General features: G+C 37.4%; 1 protein-coding gene across 1 annotated transcript in view; it reads right to left on the bottom strand.

Moving 5' to 3' along the window:
• Window positions 1-7246: 7246 nt before the first annotated feature.
• The window catches only part of LOC121506662 (tyrosine-protein kinase receptor UFO-like), a 50232-nt gene continuing 33381 nt past the window's right edge, over window positions 7247-24097 (bottom strand). Inside the window, exons 11-15 of the mRNA XM_041782495.1 lie at window positions 19942-20063; window positions 17927-18036; window positions 9178-9337; window positions 8355-8491; window positions 7247-7720 (exon numbers count right to left, since the gene is read on the bottom strand). Of these exons, the coding sequence (XP_041638429.1) occupies window positions 7402-7720; window positions 8355-8491; window positions 9178-9337; window positions 17927-18036; window positions 19942-20063 (848 nt within the window). The 3' untranslated portion in view covers window positions 7247-7401. The remainder of the gene's footprint in view (window positions 7721-8354; window positions 8492-9177; window positions 9338-17926; window positions 18037-19941; window positions 20064-24097) is intronic.

The raw sequence follows: 24097 nt of genomic DNA, 5'->3' as shown, positions 1-24097 counted from the left end.
AATGCTGGTGTCCTCCCAGTGTCCAAATTGTGAATATGGCCCTCTACTGCGGGTTGTTCAGCTCAGTGGTTCTCAACGTTTTCAGCCTGCGTCCCCTAAAATAAAGGTGGCAGAGACCGGGGACCCCCAATGTACCTGAAGGTGGTTGAACAGCCATGAACATTCATGAACACTCATGTTCAGACAAGGCTGCCCATTAGGGGGGTTAAAGGGGAGAGCTTTCTGGAGCCCTGACAAACTGGGGGACCAGGGAGGTCAGCAAAACCATGGACCATCGTAAAATTAAGCTGTGATACTCTTATTTTTAACCTGAATGATAACCACTCTTATCAATGAAACCATTTGTAATTCTGTTGGTCCATAGTAAGTTGCCTTCTTCAAAATGTAAATCCTTTGTTTAAAAACAGAATTACGATGGGTTAAGAATGGCAAAAACAGATGGGAAAGGTGATGAGATGGGAGTTTGAAACCAGCAAAAATGAGTCAGAAGCTGCAAAATTTAAATAAAAGTGGCAAAAAATAAGCACACAATGGCAAAAATGAGTTAAAGGGGCAAAACAGGCATAAAAATGAGTAGAGATTAAAAAGTGGCTGATACGAGTTTAAAGTGGCAAAGATAGGTTAACTGAGGCCGATAAATAGGCAACAATGGGTCAAACTGCCAAAAAATGGCCATCATGAACAGTGAAATGTAGTTAAAATGGGCACGAATGGGAAAAAGGTGGTAAAAAGTGGCTAATAGAGGCAATAAGAGGCAACAATAGACAGAAAGTGGCAACATTTGGTTTAAAAGTGGCAAAAACAGGCAGAACAAAAATGGTGGAGAGGGTTTAAAGTAGACAAAAATGGGTTTTAATCGGCAGAAATGTGTTAAAATTGATGGGGAAAAAATGATAAAAACAGATGAAAATGTGGCAAAATTGTCGTCAAGTGGCAAATGTGTTATCTTAAAAATATCATTGGTTTGTTTAAAGGCCTCTGGAGACCCTCTCTCAGTGTCTCACGACCCCCAATGGGGTCCCGACCCCAAGGTTGAGAATCACTGGTTTAGCTCATGGCTAACCCAGAGGTGCTTGGCCACAGAAATCAGGACCTCTCCACAGATGGGGCAGGTCCCCTGCTCCTCCGTCATCTAAAAAGACGGTAAGAAGACAGATTCATAAAGACACGCTGAGGCCTTTCAGTCTGACTGTTCAGTTAAAGTCAGAACTAGGAAGAAACAACTATGACCTCGGTCATACGTGTAAAATGTGAAGCTAACCAGATGATCATGTGTCCCAGGAACCGTACCACAGCAACACATTAATCCCTGTAAAATATGCAGCAAAGAAGAAACGGGAGCGTAACAGCCTCAGACTGCAGTGTAGTTGTCAGTGTTTGTTGTTCCTCTCAGTGACACTCGTACACATTCACCCTTTAACCCTTCAGTATACCCAGGCACATTTCTGCATTCTGGTTTCTAATTCTTGACCTAATTTGTGTTCTGTTGATGTGATCAGCATGAAACTTCAAAAAGATGTGTATTTTTGCTCATTTTTAATTTTTCAAGCCAAATGATTACATTGGCCAGTTTGGTATTGTGTATAGGAAAAATACTCACGTATATCCTTAGGGGACAAACTGGCCCATTTAAACCCATTATAACTGCTCATTTTCATTGCAAATTTGCAATACCATGTATCACTGCTCCAGCCATTATCAGTGATGCACTTTTGAATGGAAACCTTAGACTTGCATTTTTTACTAAAACCACTAGATGGCGCCATTATCCTTTGCAAAGCAGTGAAAAGTCACTATAACAGTGGGATTTTAAGTATCTCTGTGAAAAAAAGGCAAAAAGAACTGAAATAAAAATGTCTGTGGGTGTTGATAGGAATATTAACTTGGGTTGTGCATGTCAGGAGTGAGAAATTGAATCTCTGAAGCCCCACTTCAACACGCTTTGTTGGGGATACATAAAATGTCAAAATGTTTCCTAGTCCGTCTTCTGCATAATTTCCAACCATTTCTGGACACTGTACAAAAAATAAAAACGCACCAAACTTGATGTTGGTGGGAATTAGTGACTAATGGCTATCTTTGATAATAATAAATAATAATAAAAAAAAACAGTTAGCATTTTTTGTGGGAAAATGCAGTATTTTGCTGAATGAAAATTGCATACACTGGCATTTAAAGAGTTAAAAACACATAAAATCATAAAAATGACCTAAGATTTGCTATGTCATGATCAGAGCTGGAGGTGATAACTAAAAAAGAACAAACTGTTTTTTTCTTTTTTGTTTTTTATTGGTGATGAAGTGTACATACTTACAGTAACAAGAAGACAGACCAAAAAAACAGACAACAAGAACAAAAACAATTTAAAATAATACAAAATATTAATTTTAGCACTAAATTAGGTGCAGAAATTGTCACTTAGGTAGATATGTCTGTAGTCATTGTAAGGGATACCAAAGGGTTAAAGATGATTGAAGCTACTATATTTTACAGAACAATGTCACAGCACTTCTCAGCTGTACTTAAAGCATGCTATGTTTAGCTAAAAGGCTGAATTACTGTGGATGAGAGCACTTTTTCTGTGTAAGCCTCTGTACAAAAACCCTCAACCTAACAAACTTGTTTTCTGCGTATGTTAACCAAAGCGTTACCTTTGGGAAACGAACCCGAAGAAACGCATTTGTCCTAGGACTGTATCATTTAGCACTTTTTCCTGAGCTTATTAAACGTGTAGAGCAGGAAAAGTTATTTCTTCACAGCTGCACAATCCTAGCACACGCCTGCGAGACCATACACAGGGATTCAATTAATATTTTCTGGACCTCAATGATCTGAATCCACATAAGTTTGCACTCTTCCTGACAACAGCTGATAGAGTAAATCACGTCTCACCTGGACAGGTTTAATAAGTCTACATTATAGTTTACATTTGGTGAGGACTTTTCTACATTTATATGTTGACCACTGTTTATAGCCTATAGTTTGTATGGCTCATATTGTGTCTTCCAAACCCCCCCACCCCCCCCCCCCCCACCCCAAAAGAAAAGAAAAGAAAATAACATGAATAAACTCTTTACTATCATCTCTTCATTAAAATTAGGATTTCTCTTTACTTTTGTACCTCAGCTGTCACTCTCCTGTCGCTCTGTTCTTCACATAGTTCCTATAGATAAATATTTATGACAGCCTAACTATAGTTTAGAAGTAGCGGTGAGCCGTGGTTTTTATGACAGTAGTGACAGAATGTGTGTCTTTAATTTTTATTAATTTATTTTAAATAAGCTTCAGAATCATGAAAAACACATATTCAGGATAATGTATGAGACAAGAGGCTTGCAGCTTTTATTTATACTAAATTAGATCTACATTAGTCCCAGGTGTCTAGAACACCAGAATCATGCTCCAGACCATGCCAATCCTGCTCTAGAACACCAGAATCATGCTCCAGACCATGCCAATCCTGCTCTAGACCACGCCTCTAGACCACGCCAATCCTGCTGTGGAACACCAGAATCATGCCCAAGACCCCGCCAATCCTGCTCTAGAACACCAGAATCATGCTCCAGACCATGCCAATCCTGCTCTAGACCACGCCTCTAGACCACGCCAATCCTGCTGTGGAACACCAGAATCATGCCCAAGACCCCGCCAATCCTGCTCTAGAACACCAGAATCATGCCCAAGACCACGCCAATCCTGCTCTAGAACACCAGAATCATGCTCCAGACCATGCCAATCCTGCTCTAGAACACCAGAATCATGCTCCAGACCACACCAATCCTGCTCTAGACCACGCCTCTAGACCACGCCAATCCTGCTGTGGAACACCAGAATCATGCCCAAGACCACGCCAATCCTGCTCTAGAACTCCATAATCATGATCAAGACCCCGCCAATCCTGCTCTAGAACACCAGAATCATGCTCCAGACCACACCGATCCTGCTGTGGAACACCAGAATCATGCTCAAGACCACGCCAATCCTGCTCTAGAACACCAGAATCATGCTCAAGACCACGCCAATCCTGCTCTAGAACACCAGAATCATGCTCCAGACCACGCCAATCCTGCTCTGGAACACCAGAGTCATGCTCCAGACCACGCCAATCCTGCTCTGGAACACCAGAGTCATGCTCCAGACCACGCCAATCCTGCTCTAGAACACCAGAATCATGCTCCAAACCACGCCAAACCTGCTCTAGAACACCAGAATCATGCTCAAGACCACGCCAAACCTGCTCTAGAACACCAGAATCATGCTCAAGACCACGCCAATCCTGATCTAGAACACCAGAATCATGCTCAAGGCCACGCCATCCTGCTCTAGAACACCAGAATCATGCTCCAAACCACACCAAACCTGCTCTAGAACACCAGAATCATGCTCAAGACCATGCCAATCCTGCTGTGGAACACCAGAATCATGCTCAAGGCCACGCCATCCTGCTCTAGAACACCAGAATCATGCTCCAAACCACACCAAACCTGCTCTAGAACACCAGACTCATGCTCAAGACCATGCCAATCCTGCTCTAGAACACCAGAATCATGCTCCAAACCACACCAATCCTGCTCTAGAACACCAGAATCATGCTCCAAACCACACCAAACCTGCTCTAGAACACCAGAATCATGCTCCAAACCACACCAAACCTGCTCTAGAACACCAGAATCATGCTCCAGACCATGCCACTCCTGCTGGAGAACAGCACAAACATGCCCTTGGAAAGTGACAAACCTGCAACGGTCAGCAGAACAGGAAGGAAGATGAGGGAGCGTCACCTGGGAAGTTGACTAGCAGCTGTGTTTTCTCTCTTTGTGCAGGATTCCCAGCCTTGATGGGGCCACTTTATCTTGGATCATTGTGACAAAGGGAAGAAAAAGCTTGCCCCAGGCGCTCACACTGCGAGCGAGGGAGACGTGGCGGCCTTTTGGCTAAGATCAAGTGTATCACTCAGACATGAGTGAGTGAGTGAGTGCAACCTGATGGACAGTATAAAGATATATATAGGGTTTATTAACTCAGAGATGTAATATCAACGACTGAAAAGAGAGGCTGTTTAGCTTATTATCATGACAGACATTTTATGTTTCAGTAAATGCTGATTTGTAGTTCCTACCTCTTTATAGCAGAAGCAAGAAAATCAAACCACAACAACACAACTATCCATGGACTATGATGGTGGGACTTGAGCCCTGTCTGAACCCAAGGGGGAGGCCCTCCTTTCATGAATGAACTTTTCTGCTTAATAAATGTGGCCCAACACATTTTTAAACAGTCTAACATCAATCAGTAGATTAGTAAAGAGAGAGAGAGAGATGATTTAGTTTAGATATGACTCTCAAATTTCTCAAGAAATAGCTTTTTAAATCAAGTGGACAGGGGTCGAGTTTTACTGTAATTTCAAAAGGCTTCAAAATCACCAACCTCAACATGTTTTGTACTGGAATAACAAAAATCCTTCATCACCTCACCTTTACTGGGAACAGCCTTTCACTGTAAATGTGACTTTTGACATGGTTTACAGTCCCTCTCCATGCTGTGGAAGCTTCCACTTGAATGTGAATAATAAACATTAATGAACCTGTAGACTGACATTTTCTGTCATTGTATGAACACACCTATCTTTAATCTATTAAGTTCTCATAGACATTTATGATTCTAGTTTTCACATGCAGTTGCAGCTACTCAAAGACAGAGGCTCTCTGCACTCTGGACTTTTCTCAGACTAATGGACCTCCACAAAAACATACCTAGAGAGTTCCCCAGACCTGGACAGTCACAAGGACCGTTAGCCTCACCAGCTACATGACAAATACCATTTGATGACTGAAGGCTTTTAACAAGCTGTTGTTGCTCACAATAAAGTTGTTACTTTTGTTTTACTGTAATTCTTTTTAAAAACAAAAATTAGATCACAGTATATGAGTTAGTGCCACCACCTCCAGTAATACAGCATATTACTCTGACATGGACATTTGTCAACACATTTACATTTAAAACAAGCAAAACCACTGCCATGAGCCAAGATAACGCTACTGTGTTTTTCATGGTTAAAGACTCACAAAGGACAAGGAAATCAGCAAATTTCCACAATAAAAGAACAACCTAATGCCCTTTGTGTCACTGTTGTTAAGAGAAAAAATAAACTCATCTAATATTTTACTCTGCATTAAAAGTATTCAAGGTGCTGCAGAAAGCACCTCTAAAAACTTGGCAGCCTTTAAAGGGTTACATTTTGTTTGGGCGGAGCTGATAAAGGAGAGCCAATAGGAAACATCCTTGTCCCGCCTCCTCATTAGCATTTAGTGCCACTAGTAGCACCAGTAGTGAATATGTTGGCTTTACTAGTAGTACCAGTAGACTGTGTTCACTAGTGCTACTAGTAGACCAAAAAACGTCTACTAGTAGTGTTAGTGACCATCTCTAGCTCTAATAGTAGTACTAATGACACTTTTGGCTTCACCGGTAAGGTCTACTCGTGTACTGTTAGTGCTAAAGCATGGTTTATATCACCGATATCAAATTTATGACCAAACGGCTTTCCGTAGACTTCTTCACTCTCCTTTCTCACCTTCTCCCTGGTTACCTGCAGTCGCCATGCAGCTCTCACCGCTCCTCCAACAGGCAATCCCCATATCACTCCTTGAATCCACTTAGCTCCGTTGTCACTGCGACTCACACTTACAGCTTTAAACCGTCTGATTTCTTTTAACCTCGCATTCTCTGCTCCTCGTTGCTGCAACAAACGAGGACCATCAAGTTTCCATCTTTCAGGATTTTGGCCATCTGTGTGTCCCCTACTAGGTTTTTCAAAATCGTAGTTAGCCTTACCGGTCTCACTGACAAAACAGGATGATTTTAAATTCTGACCCTGCCTGTGTCCTTCCCAAACCCCCTTCCTTGTCCCCTCGAATATTACAGTTATGTTTTGCAAGAGATAGCTAACCTTGGGGAAGCACACACGAGACAGACACACATATTTTGGATTTGTTTCAGAGTCTATTAAGATGATAATATGATCTATAATGAACGAATAGCTCTGTGTCCCTCCCTATAGGCTCAACTAAAAGGTCTGAGGTTAAACAAGGCATACGCCAAGGCTGCCCTAGTTCTCCCTTATTATTGAATTTAGTTATTTAAGAACTTTTATCTATTTTAACTTTAGGTCATACAGGAAAAAAACACCATACATCATTCTATTTTAATGAGACAAAAACAAAACTCATTCATTTCTTGTCTTCATTATAAATCCTTTAATTAACAGAACATAGAAACATGAACAACTCTCACTGGTTGACTCTACTGCAGATATTCCTCTGAGTGTATATTTAACTCTATTTTACAGTAAATAACATAAAAACAGGAATAATAAGGTTAATGATTCTAAACAGATGTTTCTCACTGGTCTGGGTTGTACTTCAGATATCCATCCTCCACCTCCTCGTCTCTGACTGCAGCTCCTCCAGGTGAGGGCAGGTAGATGTTCTCTGCCCTCTGGTGTGTCTGAGGAGCAGCGGCGGCCTGCAGGTCCTGGTTCAGGTCCTGGTTCAGGTCCTGGGTCAGGGCCTGGTTCATGTAGAGTGCCAACTCTCCTGTCACCTTGACCTCCTCCCCCTCAGGCAGGTCAGACAGGAAACAGCTCAGAGTCTCAAACAGCTCGCTGAAGTCTGGACGGACGCTCGGGGTCTCCTCCCAGCAGCTCCTCATCACCTGGTACCTGAGGGGGATCAATGTGGTTAACATAATCAATAACCAATCAATAACCATTAAAGGTTTCAGCTCCTCATCACCTGGTACCTGAGGGGGATCAATGTGGTTCACATAATCAATAACCAATCAATAACCATTAAAGGTTTCAGCTCCTCATCACCTGGTACCTGAGGGGTATCAATGTGGTTCACATAATCAATAACCAATTAATAATCATAAAAGGTTTTAGTTCATATTGATCAGTGTTTGAACATACTGATCAGTGTTTGAACATATTGATCAGTGTTTGAACATATTGATCAGTGTTTGAACATATTGATCAGTGTTTGAACATATTGATCAGTGTTTGAACATATTGATCAGTGTTTGAACATATTGGTCAGTGTTTGAACATACTGATCAGTGTTTGAACATATTGATCAGTGTTTGAACATATTGGTCAGTGTTTGAACATACTGATCAGTGTTTGAACATATTGATCAGTGTTTGAACATATTGGTCAGTGTTTGAACATATTGATCAGTGTTTGAACATATTGATCAGTGTTTGAACATATTGGTCAGTGTTTGAACATACTGATCAGTGTTTGAACATATTGATCAGTGTTTGAACATATAGATTAGTATTATTGATCATCTTACAGTTGGGGGTCACACTCCTCTGGTGGTTTCAGCCTGAATCCGGTTCGCAGAAGCTCCAGTAGCTCATGGTTATGGATGCCAGGATATGGAGTTTTTCCCCGGGACAGAATTTCCCACATGGTCACTCCAAACGACCACTGGACATGCCGGGGGAAAAAGGATCAATAAACATGATGACTTATTTACAAAAAATCAACATTTTAATCTACAGGTCAATTGTAGGAGTATCAGGGTATTTGAATGCTACAGTAATGTGGTGTTTAAGTTTCAGAAGGAGAACTGGGATGGTGAGGGGTGTGTCCACCTGAGCTGACATTAGCATCCCAAAGATTTCAGTGGAGTCGGAGCCTAGTGAACAGCTGAGTTTGACAAGAATGGTTGGGAACGCTCTGGATGTCAGAGTGAACAGATGACCAGTGTCTAACAACTAGGACTAGGACTAGGACTGGTCTCAGATGCCTCATCAAGTTGTTTTTCCCTGTGTTGATCTGAATGGTCAAAATCTTCGAGGATGAAACTGATCGTACCAAACCTACTAAACCAACAATGCTTTGCTGCTCTCAGGCATTGGGTTAAAAAGAACTGTAAGAACATTTAAATGTTGTTTAATGAGACTTTGATAACTCTGTAGCTGTAACATTATGATTATTGATTCTTAATTCTGTCAATAGATCAAAGGTCAATGGGGTTGTAGCTAGCTTAGCCACTGGTGCTTGCTGATGAAGTCATGTGACTGTAGTGTAACATGTGGCCAATGGCATGCTAATGACGTGGAGAGTACACAGTATACTGGCACAGTACAGGTCAGTGTTCCTGAACTCACCACGTCACTCTTGGTGCTGTAGACGGAATCAGACAAACTCTCCAGGGACATCCATTTAATGGGCACTCTGATCGCCACCCTCTGACGGTAGTAGTTACTGCTGTAGATCTTTTTAGACAAACCAAAGTCAGCAACGCAAACACGAAGGTCATCACCCAGCCTGTAGCACAGAAAACACCACAATTATGATTATCAATACACAATTAAGACACAATCATTGATAGACAAACATTAATATAAACAGGAAGGTCATCAAGCAGAAACCACTGGGTCATCATCGTCCTGCTCTGCTCTCATGTTATCCAGACATTTTTCCCCCCAGGTCAGTCATACAGAGGTCATCACTAAGTCTGTGGATCACTCCGATTAACAGGTAGAAAAGAGGATGTGACCACAGGTGATCCCAGCTGTCCTGATGCTCCTGGTGGTCCTGCTGCCCCCCCCTACAGTTACTCACATACAGTTAGTCATATAAATTTACTCACATGCAGTTACTCACATGCAGTTAGTCATATAAATTTACTCACATGCAGTTACTCACATGCAGTTACTCACACACAATTACTCACATACAGTTACTCACATACAGTTTGTCATATAAATTTACTCACATGCAGTTACTCACACACAATTACTCACATACAGTTACTCACATACAGTTACTCACATACAGTTAGTCACATACAGTTACTCACATGCAGTTACTCACATACAGTTACTCACATACAGTTACTCACATGCAGTTACTCACATGCAGTTACTCACATACAATTACTCACATACAGTTACTCACATACAGTTAGTCACATACAGTTACTCACATGCAGTTACTCACATACAATTACTCACATACAGTTACTCACATGCAGTTACTCACATACAGTTACTCACATACAGTTACTCACATGCAGTTACTCACATACAGTTACTCACATACAGTTACTCACATGCAGTTACTCACATACAGTTACTCACATGCAGTTACTCACATGCAGTTACTCACATACAGTTACTCACATACAGTTACTCACATGCAGTTACTCACATACAATTACTCACATACAGTTACTCACATGCAGTTACTCACATACAGTTACTCACATACAGTTACTCACATGCAGTTACTCACATACAGTTACTCACATGCAGTTACTCACATGCAGTTACTCACACACAATTACTCTCATACAGTTACTCACATACAGTTACTCACATACAGTTACTCACATGCAGTTACTCACACACAATTACTCTCATACAGTTACTCACATACAGTTACTCACATACAGTTACTCACATACAGTTACTCACATGCAGTTACTCACATACAGTTACTCACATACTGTTACTCACATGCAGTTACTCACATACAGTTACTCACATACAGTTACTCACATGCAGTTACTCACATACAGTTACTCACATGCAGTTACTCACATGCAGTTACTCACACACAATTACTCACATACAGTTAGTCATATAAATTTACTCACATGCAGTTACTCACATGCAGTTAGTCATATAAATTTACTCACATGCAGTTACTCACATGCAGTTAGTCATATAAATTTACTCACATGCAGTTACTCACATGCAGTTAGTCATATAAATTTACTCACACACAATTACTCACATACAGTTACTCACATACAGTTTGTCATATAAATTTACTCACATGCAGTTACTCACACACAATTACTCACATACAGTTACTCACATACAGTTACTCACATACAGTTAGTCACATACAGTTACTCACATGCAGTTACTCACATACAGTTACTCACATACAGTTACTCACATGCAGTTACTCACATGCAGTTACTCACATACAATTACTCACATACAGTTACTCACATACAGTTAGTCACATACAGTTACTCACATGCAGTTACTCACATACAATTACTCACATACAGTTACTCACATGCAGTTACTCACACACAATTACTCACATACAGTTACTCACATACAGTTAGTCACATACAGTTACTCACATGCAGTTACTCACATACAGTTACTCACATACAATTACTCACATGCAGTTACTCACATACAATTACTCACATACAGTTACTCACATGCAGTTACTCACACACAATTACTCACATACAGTTACTCACATGCAGTTACTCACATACAATTACTCACATACAGTTACTCACATGCAGTTACTCACATACAGTTACTCACATACAGTTACTCACATGCAGTTACTCACATACAGTTACTCACATGCAGTTACTCACATGCAGTTACTCACATACAGTTACTCACATACAATTACTCACATGCAGTTACTCACATACAATTACTCACATACAGTTACTCACATGCAGTTACTCACATACAGTTACTCACATACAGTTACTCACATGCAGTTACTCACATACAGTTACTCACATGCAGTTACTCACATGCAGTTACTCACACACAATTACTCTCATACAGTTACTCACATACAGTTACTCACATACAGTTACTCACATGCAGTTACTCACACACAATTACTCTCATACAGTTACTCACATACAGTTACTCACATACAGTTACTCACATACAGTTACTCACATGCAGTTACTCACATACAGTTACTCACATACTGTTACTCACATGCAGTTACTCACATACAGTTACTCACATACAGTTACTCACATACAGTTACTCACATACAGTTACTCACATGCAGTTACTCACATACAGTTACTCACATGCAGTTACTCACATGCAGTTACTCACACACAATTACTCACATACAGTTAGTCATATAAATTTACTCACATGCAGTTACTCACATACAGTTACTCACATACAGTTACTCACATACAGTTACTCACATACAGTTACTCACATACAGTTACTCACTTACTGTTACTCACATGCAGTTACTCACATACAGTTACTCACATACAGTTACTCACATGCAGTTACTCACATACAGTTACTCACATGCAGTTACTCACATGCAGTTACTCACACACAATTACTCACATACAGTTAGTCATATAAATTTACTCACATGCAGTTACTCACATACAGTTACTCACATACAGTAACTCATATACAGTTAGTCATATAAATTTACTCACATGCAGTTACTCACATACAGTTAGTCATATAAATTTACTCACATGCAGTTACTCACATACAGTTAGTCATATTAATTTACTCACATGCAGTTACTCACATACAGTTACTCACATACAGTAACTCACATACAGTTAGTCATATAAATTTACTCACATGCAGTTACTCACATACAGTTACTCACATACAGTAACTCATATACAGTTAGTCATATAAATTTACTCACATGCAGTTACTCACATACAGTTAGTCATATAAATTTACTCACATGCAGTTACTCACATACAGTTACTCACATACAGTAACTCACATACAGTTAGTCATATAAATTTACTCACATGCAGTTACTCACATACAGTTAGTCATATAAATTTACTCACATGCAGTTACTCACATACAGTTAGTCATATAAATTTACTCACATGCAGTTACTCACATACAGTTACTCACATACAGTTACTCACATGCAGTTACTCACACACAATTAGTCACATACAGTTACTCACATACAGTTAGTCATATAAATTTACTCACATGCAGTTACTCACATACAGTTACTCACATACAGTTACTCACATGCAGTTACTCACATGCAGTTACTCACATACAGTTACTCACATACAGTTACTCACATGCAGTTACTCACACACAACTACTCACATACAGTTACTCACATACAGTTAGTCATATAAATTTACTCACATGCAGTTACTCACATACAGTTACTCACATACAGTTACTCACATACAGTTACTCACATGCAGTTACTCACATACAGTTACTCACAGTTACTCACATACAGTAACTCACACACAATTACTCACATACAGTTACTCACATACAGTTAGTCATATAAATTTGCTCACATACAGTTACTCACATACAGTTACTCACATACAGTTACTCACATACAGTTACTTACATGCAGTTACTCACACACAATTACTCACATACAGTTACTCACATACAGTTAGTCATATAAATTTACTCACATACAGTTACTCACATACAATTACTCACATACAGTTACTCACATACAGTTACTCACATGCAGTTACTCACATACAGTTAGTCATATAAATTTACTCACATACAGTTACTCACACACAATTACTCAGATACAGTTACTCACATGCAGTTACTCACATGCAGTTACTCACATACAGTTAGTCATATAAATTTACTCACATACAGTTACTCACATACAGTTACTCACATGCAGTTAGTCATATAAATTTACTCACATACAGTTACTCACATACAGTTAGTCATATAAATTTACTCACATACAGTTACTCACATACAGTTACTCACATGCAGTTACTCACATACAGTTACTCACATGCAGTTACTCACATACAGTTACTCACATGCAGTTACTCACATGCAGTTACTCACATGCAGTTACTCACACACAATTACTCACATACAGTTACTCACATGCAGTTACTCACATGCAGTTACTCACACACAATTACTCACATACAGTTACTCACATACAGTTACTCACATGCAGTTACTCACATAGTTACTCACATGCAGTTACTCACATACAGTTACTCACACACAATTACTCACATACAGTTACTCACATGCAGTTACTCACATGCAGTTACTCACACACAATTACTCACACACAGTTACTCACATACAGTTACTCACATGCAGTTACTCACACACAATTACTCACATACAGTTACTCACATGCAGTTACTCACATGCAGTTACTCACATGCAGTTACTCACATGCAGTTACTCACATACAGTTAGTCATATAAATTTACTCACATGCAGTTACTCACATACAGTTACTCACATGCAGTTACTCACACACAATTACTCACATACAGTTACTCACATACAGTTACTCACATGCAGTTACTAACACACAATTACTCACATACAGTTACTCACATGCAGTTACTCACATGCAGTTACTCACATGAAGTTACTCATATAGTTACTCACATGCAGTTACTCACATAGTTACTCACATACAGTTACTCACATACAGTTACTCACATGCAGTTACTCACATAGGTACTCAAATGCAGTTACTCACATGCAGTTACTCACATAGTTACTCACATACAGTTACTTACACAGTTACTCACATAGTTACTCAAATGCAGTTACTCACATGCAGTTACTCACATGCAGTTACTCACATGCAGTTACTCACATGCAGTTACTCACATACAGTTACTCACATGCAGTTACTCACATGCAGTTACTCACATGCAGTTACACACATGCAGTTACTTACATAGTTACTCAAATGCAGTTACTCACATGCAGTTACTCACATAGTTACTCATACAGTTACTCACATGCAGTTTCTCACATAGTTACTCACATACAGTTACTCACATGCAGTTACTCACATGCAGTTACTCACATAGTTACTCACATAGTTACTCACATACAGTTACTCACATACAGTTACTCACATGCAGTTACTCACATAGTTACTCAAATGCAGTTACTCACATTCAGTTACTCACATAGTTACTCATACAGTTACTCACATGCAGTTACTCACATAGTTACTCACATACAGTTACTCACATACAGTTACTCACATGCAGTTACTCACATAGTTACTCAAATGCAGTTACTCACATGCAGTTACTCACATAGTTACTCATACAGTTACTCACATGCAGTTTCTCACATAGTTACTCACATACAGTTACTCACATACAGTTACTTACATGCAGTTACTCACATAGTTACTCAAATGCAGTTACTCACATGCAGTTACTCACATAGTTACTCATACAGTTACTTACATGCAGTTTCTCACATAGTTACTCACATACAGTTACTCACATACAGTTACTTACATGCAGTTACTCACACACAATTACTCACATACAGTTACTCACATACAGTTAGTCATATAAATTTACTCACATGCAGTTACTCACATACAGTTACTCACATACAGTTACTCACATACAGTTACTCACATGCAGTTACTCACATGCAGTTACTCACATACAGTTACTCACATACAGTTACTCACATGCAGTTACTCACACACAATTACTCACATACAGTTACTCACATACAGTTAGTCATATAAATTTACTCACATGCAGTTACTCACATACAGTTACTCACATACAGTTACTCACATACAGTTACTCACATGCAGTTACTCACATACAGTTACTCACATACAGTTACTCACATACAGTTACTTACATGCAGTTACTCACACACAATTACTCACATACAGTTACTCACATACAGTTAGTCATATAAATTTACTCACATACAGTTACTCACATACAATTACTCACATACAGTTACTCACATACAGTTACTCACATGCAGTTACTCACATACAGTTAGTCATATAAATTTACTCACATACAGTTACTCACACACAATTACTCAGATACAGTTACTCACATGCAGTTACTCACATACAGTTAGTCATATAAATTTACTCACATACAGTTACTCACATACAGTTATTCACATGCAGTTACTCACATACAGTTAGTCATATAAATTTACTCACATACAGTTACTCACATACAGTTACTCACATGCAGTTACTCACAAACAGTTACTCACATGCAGTTACTCACATGCAGTTACTCACACACAATTACTCACATACAGTTACTCACATGCAGTTACTCACACACAATTACTCACATACAGTTACTCACATACAGTTACTCACATGCAGTTACTCACATACAGTTACTCACATGCAGTTACTCACATGCAGTTACTCACACACAATTACTCACATACAGTTACTCACATGCAGTTACTCACATGCAGTTACTCACACACAATTACTCACATACAGTTACTCACATACAGTTACTCACATGCAGTTACTCACACACAATTACTCACATACAGTTACTCACATGCAGTTACTCACATACAGTTACTCACATGCAGTTACTCACACACAATTACTCACATACAGTTACTCACATGCAGTTACTCACATAGTTACTCACATGCAGTTACTCACAGGCAGTTACTCACATGCAGTTACTCACATGAAGTTACTCATATAGTTACTCACATGCAGTTACTCACATACAGTTACTCACATACAGTTACTCACATGCAGTTACTCACATAGTTACTCAAATGCAGTTACTCACATGCAGTTACTCACATAGTTACTCACATACAGTTACTTACACAGTTACTCACATGCAGTTACTCACATGCAGTTACTCACATGCAGTTACTCACATACAGTTACTCACATGCAGTTACTCACATGCAGTTACTCACATGCAGTTACTTACATAGTTACTCAAATGCAGTTACTCACATGCAGTTACTCACATAGTTACTCACATACAGTTACTCACATACAGTTACTCACATGCAGTTACTCACATAGTTACTCAAATGCAGTTACTCACATGCAGTTACTCACATAGTTACTCATACAGTTACTCACATGCAGTTACTCACATGCAGTTTCTCACATAGTTACTCACATACAGTTACTCACATGCAGTTACTCACATGCAGTTACTCACATAGTTACTCACATGCAGTTACTCACATGCAGTTACTCACATGCAGTTACTCACATGCAGTTACTCACATAGTTACTCACATGCAGTTACTCACATGCAGTTACTCACAAGCAGTTACTCACATACAGTTACTCACATAGTTACTCACATGCAGTTACTCACATGCAGTTACTCACAAGCAGTTACTCACATGCAGTTACTCACATGCAGTTACTCACATACAGTTACTCACATAGTTACTCACATGCAGTTACTCACATAGTTACTCACATACAGTTACTCACATACAGTTACTCACATAGTTACTCACATGCAGTTACTCACATGCAGTTACTCACAAGCAGTTACTCACATGCAGTTACTCACATGCAGTTACTCACATAGTTACTCACATGCAGTTACTCACATAGTAACTCACATGCAGTTACTCACATGCAGTTACTCACATACTGTTACTCACATAGTTACTCACATGCAGTTACTCACATAGTTACTCACATACAGTTACTCACATGCAGTTACTCACATGCAGTTACTCACATGCAGTTACTCACATACAGTTACTCACATACAGTTACTTACATGCAGTTACTCACACACAATTACTCACATACAGTTACTCACATACAGTTAGTCATATAAATTTACTCACATACAGTTACTCACATACAATTACTCACATACAGTTACTCACATACAGTTACTCACATACAGTTACTCACATGCAGTTACTCACATACAGTTACTCACATACAGTTACTCACATACAGTTACTTACATGCAGTTACTCACATACAGTTACTCACATGCAGTTACTCACATAGTTACTCACATGCAGTTACTCACATAGTTACTCACATGCAGTTACTCACATAGTTACTCACATGCAGTTACTCACATGCAGTTACTCACATACAGTTACTCACATACAGTTACTCACATGCAGTTACTCACATAGTTACTCACATGCAGTTACTCACAGGCAGTTACTCACATGCAGTTACTCACAGGCAGTTACTCACATGCAGTTACTCACATAGTTACTCACATGCAGTTACTCACATGCAGTTACTCACATACAGTTACTCACATGCAGTTACTCACATGCAGTTACTCACATAGTTACTCACATGCAGTTGCGTGCGGCAAGATCTCGATGCAGGAATCCTTTAGAACTCAAATAGACCATCCCGGCAGAGATGTCCACCATGAAGCCAACCAGAGTCCTGAGAGGAACAGCCTGCAGACAGGAGTTTCATTTAACAGCCAAATGGTGAAATTATTCATCATTATAAGATAATCTGATGTCATGATGAATATTCAAACTTGTTATTAAAATCAATGTAAACATAAATCAATAATCTGGTGATTTTTTTTCTGCTGTTTTTTATTCTTTTCCTTGAAGAATATAACATAGTGATCTGAAATGTATTATCATTAGTGTCTGTGCCCTTTCGTATCTGTAGGCCTTTTTTTTTTTGGTAATTTGCGGCGTTAACATGCCCCCAAACCCACCAAACATTCCCCAAAATTGTCCCCCAGTGGAAATAGCCATCTGGTGGTGGATTTTATGCAGGTCCATCACACAGGAGCCCCAAAAGTGAGATAGGGGGCTGGGTAAGACCTACAGACATGAAATGGTACATGTATGTATAAGGTCTGAATGGAAAAAAAATCCTCTTTGGTCCATCCTCTAAAACGAACAGGAACCACGCAACCAAACAATTTTTGGTCAATTTTAGACATTTTTGGGTGATTCACAAATTTCATATTTTAATGAACCAGTTTGAGGGCATTTGTCCAGTTTTTTTCCACAAACCAGACAAGTTTGAGATCTCACCTTCTGCTATTTGTGAGTTTTCTCTATAGTTAAAAATATTTTTGGCTGTTTTTTAGGTGAATGACTCCACATGACGTTTCAGTGCTTTCATCAGTCAGCACCAAATGTAACAGGGATGGTCACACATTCATCCTGATTACATCCATACCTCTGATTCCTTTCTTTTTCACAGCGCCCCAATGTGGCAAAAACAATCAGCTCCCGTTCTGCTTTTAACCTAGACACATGATTTTTGGCGTGTACCACACCTCCAATAAAGTCTCTTGGACCAATGCCAAAATCCCAACAGGAAGTCCACCAGCTTCCCCGGAATGTCAAAATAAGGCCTCTTTTTGGAAACTTTTTCACTGAATACTGATGTAACTTTGAATGAGATTATTCTCTGGTCTTCAAAGTTTTAGAGGAAGACAACAGTATCACACTGAACACGCCCACATGCAAACAGCTCATCACAGCACACGCCCACCAAATTTTCAGAATCCTATGTTAAACCTGTTGCAGGGGCTGATGTTTTGAAATGTTGTAGGGGGCGCCATTGAGCTTTTAGGCCACGCCCCCTAATAAAATCATATGTTTGTAAGAGTGACCTAAATGGTTCCTGCATATTACATTTGGTGCTTGCTCTATGCTGATAAGTCAATGAATACACAACTTCCTGTTTTTTGACATTTGAGGCGTCGCCATGGTGACAGGGTTAGAGGCAGGTCTTTGAGGCTTGGATTGGCAAAATGGCTGAGGTGTTAGGATTGTTCCAGAACAACTTCGAGGAAGATTGAACCAAGCATGGAGGAATGAGGACACTATATGTAAAAAAAGTAACTTTGTGTTGCCAGCAGGGGGCGCTGTGATAGAACAAGGTATATTGAACATGAATGTATTCAGGGTGGAGGTATGAACATACCTGTGAGGTTTCTGACAGTGTTCAGGCTCTAATTCCTTCAGATACAATAGGACTCTCGCACAGCAAAGTTTGGTCAGAATATTTAATGTTTTTAGGGGTTCATGCTTTTACTCTTATATAAAATGGAATTCCAGTAATGAATAATTAGGGGTGTGGCTTATCTAACTCCACCTGTTCATCTGTTTTAAGGTTAGTTTGAGACGTAGGTTCCAATTTGACCACAACACCCAAAAATTGGACAGCTGGCATCACTCAGACCTCTTCTAGAACTTTCTGTGGTTGATGATTATTAATCAGAAAACTCCACCAGACTTCTGACATTTCTATATTTTATCTAAAATAAAATGTTTTAAAGTGTTTTTATTTCAGGACCCTGTCTGATGGAAATAAAACATCTCTGTTACCATGGGAAGGTCTCCGTAACGTGTGGCGATGAGAAAACGCCGTAAATCTCCATGTTTCATGTACGGAAGGATAACAAGAGGAACAGGAAGTGGAGAGTCTTGCTCCCTCTGCACAGCGACCCCTGCAGGATGAAGATCCAAACATCAATTACACAGCGCCCCCTACAGGACAGAGTAACATCAATATAAAGAGATTTAAACTGTTCTCGATCACATAGCACCCCCCAAAGGACAAGGTAACATCAATTTTCAGAGATCTTATCTGTTCTCTTTTACACAGCACCCCCTAAAGGACAAAGTGACATCATTATCAAGACATTTGAACTATTCTCTTTTACACAGCGCCCCCTACAGGAGAAAGTAACATCAATATAAAGAGATATAAACTAGTCTCGATTACACAGCGCCCCCTACAGGACAAAGTAACATCATTATAAAGAGATTTGAACTGTTCTCTTTTACACAGCGCCCCCTACAGGACAAAGTAACATCATTATAAAGAGATTTAAACTGTTCTCTTTTACACAGCGCCCCCTACAGGACAAAGTAACATCATTATAAAGAGATTTAAACTGTTCTCTTTTACACAGCGCCCCCTACAGGACAAAGTAACGTCATTATAAAGAGATTTAAACTGTTCTCTTTTACACAGCGCCCCCTACAGGACAAAGTAACATCATTATCAAGAGATTTTAACTGTTCTCTTTTACACAGCGCCCCCTACAGGACAAAGTAACATCATTATACAGAGATTTTAACTGTTCTCTTTTACACAGCGCCCCCTACAGGACAAAGTAACATCATTATCAAGAGATTTTAACTGTTCTCTTTTACACAGCGCCCCCTAAAGGACAATGTAACATCAATACAAAGAGATTTTAACTGTTCTCGTTTACACAGCGCCCCCTACAGGATGAACTGTAACATTTTTCATCCAGACAAACTGCAGAAAGCTGCAGAAAAACTGTTACCACTTTTACTCCCTTGTTGTCGTTTGATATTTCTAATAGGGATTCCAATCTATGATAAACATAATTGATGTAATAAAACAGATAGATATTATAACAATTAATATCACTTTGATTATAAGATGAATACTTACTTTAATTCAAGTTAATATAATTAATACTTGGAATCACGTCTTGACTGACGTCATGTAATTACGATTAATTTGTTGAATTATTAATTGTGATAATTGGTATTCATATGATTAATAACATGAATTGTGTATTGTATTTATTCATGTTGACCTGATTAATAACATGAATTGTGTATTGTATTTATTCATGTTGACCTGATTAATAACATGAATTGTGTATTATATTTATTCATGTTGACCTGATTAATAACATGAATTGTGTATTGTATTTATTCATGTTGACATGATTAATAACATGAATTGTGTATTGTATTTATTCATGTTGACCTGATTAATAACATGAATTGTGTATTGTATTTATTCATGTTGACATGAATAACATGAATTGTGTATTGTATTTATTCATGTTGACATGATTAATAACATGAATTGTGTATTGTATTTATTCATGTTGACCTGATTAATAACATGAATTGTGTATTGTATTTATTCATGTTGACCTGATTAATAACATGAATTGTGTATTGCATTGATTAATAACATGAATTGTGTATTGTATTTATTCATGGTGACATGATTAATAACATGAATTGTGTATTGTATTTATTCATGTTGACCTGATTAATAACATGAATTGTGTATTGTATTTATTCATGCTGACATGATTAATAACATGAATTGTGTATTGTATTGATTAATAACATGAATTGTGTATTGTATTGATTAATAACATGAATTGTGTATTGTATTTATTCATGTTGACATGATTAATAACATGAATTGTGTATTGTATTTATTCATGTTGACATGATTAATAACATGAATTTTGTATTGTATTTATTCATGTTGACATGATTAATAACATGAATTGTGTATTGTATTTATTCATGTTGACATGATTAATAACATGAATTGTGTATTGTATTTATTCATGTTGACCTGATTAATAACATGAATTGTGTATTGTATTTATTCATGTTAACATGACTAATAACATGAATTGTGTATTGTATTTATTCATGTTGACATGATTAATAACATGAATTGTGTATTGTATTTATTCATGTTAACATGACTAATAACATGAATTGTGTATTGTATTTAGTCATGTTGACCTGATTAATAACATGAATTGTGTATTGTATTTATTCATGTTGACATGATTAATAACATGAATTGTGTATTGTATTTATTCATGTTGACCTGATTAATAACATGAATTGTGTATTGTATTGATTAATAACATGAATTGTGTATTGTATTTATTCATGTTGACATGATTAATAACATGAATTGTGTATTGTATTTATTCATGTTGACCTGATTAATAACATGAATTGTGTATTGTATTTATTCATGTTAACATGACTAATAACATGAATTGTGTATTGTATTTATTCATGTTGACATGATTAATAACATGAATTGTGTATTGTATTTATTCATGTTGACCTGATTAATAACATGAATTGTGTATTGTATTTATTCATGTTGACCTGATTAATAACATGAATTGTGTATTGTATTTATTCATGTTAACATGACTAATAACATGAATTGTGTATTGTATTTAGTCATGTTGACCTGATTAATAACATGAATTGTGTATTGTATTTATTCATGTTGACATGATTAATAACATGAATTGTGTATTGTATTTATTCATGTTGACATGATTAATAACATGAATTGTGTATTGTATTTATTCATGTTGACCTGATTAATAACATGAATTGTGTATTGTATTTATTCATGTTGACATGATTAATAACATGAATTGTGTATTGTATTTATTCATGCTGACATGATTAATAACATGAATTGTGTATTGTATTTATTCATGTTAACATGACTAATAACATGAATTGTGTATTGTATTTATTCATGTTGACATGATTAATAACATGAATTGTGTATTGTATTTATTCATGTTAACATGACTAATAACATGAATTGTGTATTGTATTTATTCATGTTGACCTGATTAATAACATGAATTTTGTATTGTATTTATTCATGCTGACATGATTAATAACATGAATTGTGTATTGTATTTATTCATGTTAACATGATTAATAACATGAATTGTGTATTGTATTTAGTCATGTTGACCTGATTAATAACATGAATTGTGATTTGTATTTATTCATGTTGACCTGATTAATAACATGAATTGTGTATTGTATTTATTCATGTTAACATGACTAATAACATGAATTGTGTATTGTATTTAGTCATGTTGACCTGATTAATAACATGAATTGTGTATTGTATTTATTCATGTTGACCTGATTAATAACATGAATTGTGTATTGTATTTATTCATGTTAACATGACTAATAACATGAATTGTGTATTGTATTTAGTCATGTTGACCTGATTAATAACATGAATTGTGTATTGTATTTATTCATGTTGACCTGATTAATAACATGAATTGTGTATTGCATTGATTAATAACATGAATTGTGTATTGTATTTATTCATGTTGACCTGATTAATAACATGAATTGTGTATTGCATTGATTAATAACATGAATTGTGTATTGTATTTATTCATGTTGACATGATCAATAACATGAATTGTGTATTGTATTTATTCATGTTGACATGATTGATAACATGAATTGTGTATTGTATTTATTCATGTTGACATGATTAATAACATGAATTGTGTATTGTATTGATTAATAACATGAATTGTGTATTGTATTGATTAATAACATGAATTGTGTATTGTATTGATTAATAACATGAATTGTGTATTGTATTTATTCATGTTGACATGATTAATAACATGAATTGTGTATTGTATTTATTCATGTTGACATGATTAATAACATGCATTGTGTATTGTATTTATTCATGTTGACATGATTAATAACATGAATTGTGTATTGTATTGATTAATAACATGAATTGTGTATTGTATTGATTAATAACATGAATTGTGTATTGTATTGATTAATAACATGAATTGTGTATTGTATTGATTCATGTTGACATGATTAATAACATGAATTGTGTATTGTATTTATTCATGTTAACATGATTAAT

This window comes from Cheilinus undulatus, unplaced genomic scaffold, assembly GCF_018320785.1.
Source record: "Cheilinus undulatus unplaced genomic scaffold, ASM1832078v1 Contig5, whole genome shotgun sequence".
In the NCBI taxonomy this organism is placed as follows: domain Eukaryota; kingdom Metazoa; phylum Chordata; class Actinopteri; order Labriformes; family Labridae; genus Cheilinus; species Cheilinus undulatus.
The sequence above is the reverse complement of the archived record's forward strand: the minus strand, read 5'-3'. Positions and strand labels throughout refer to the sequence as shown.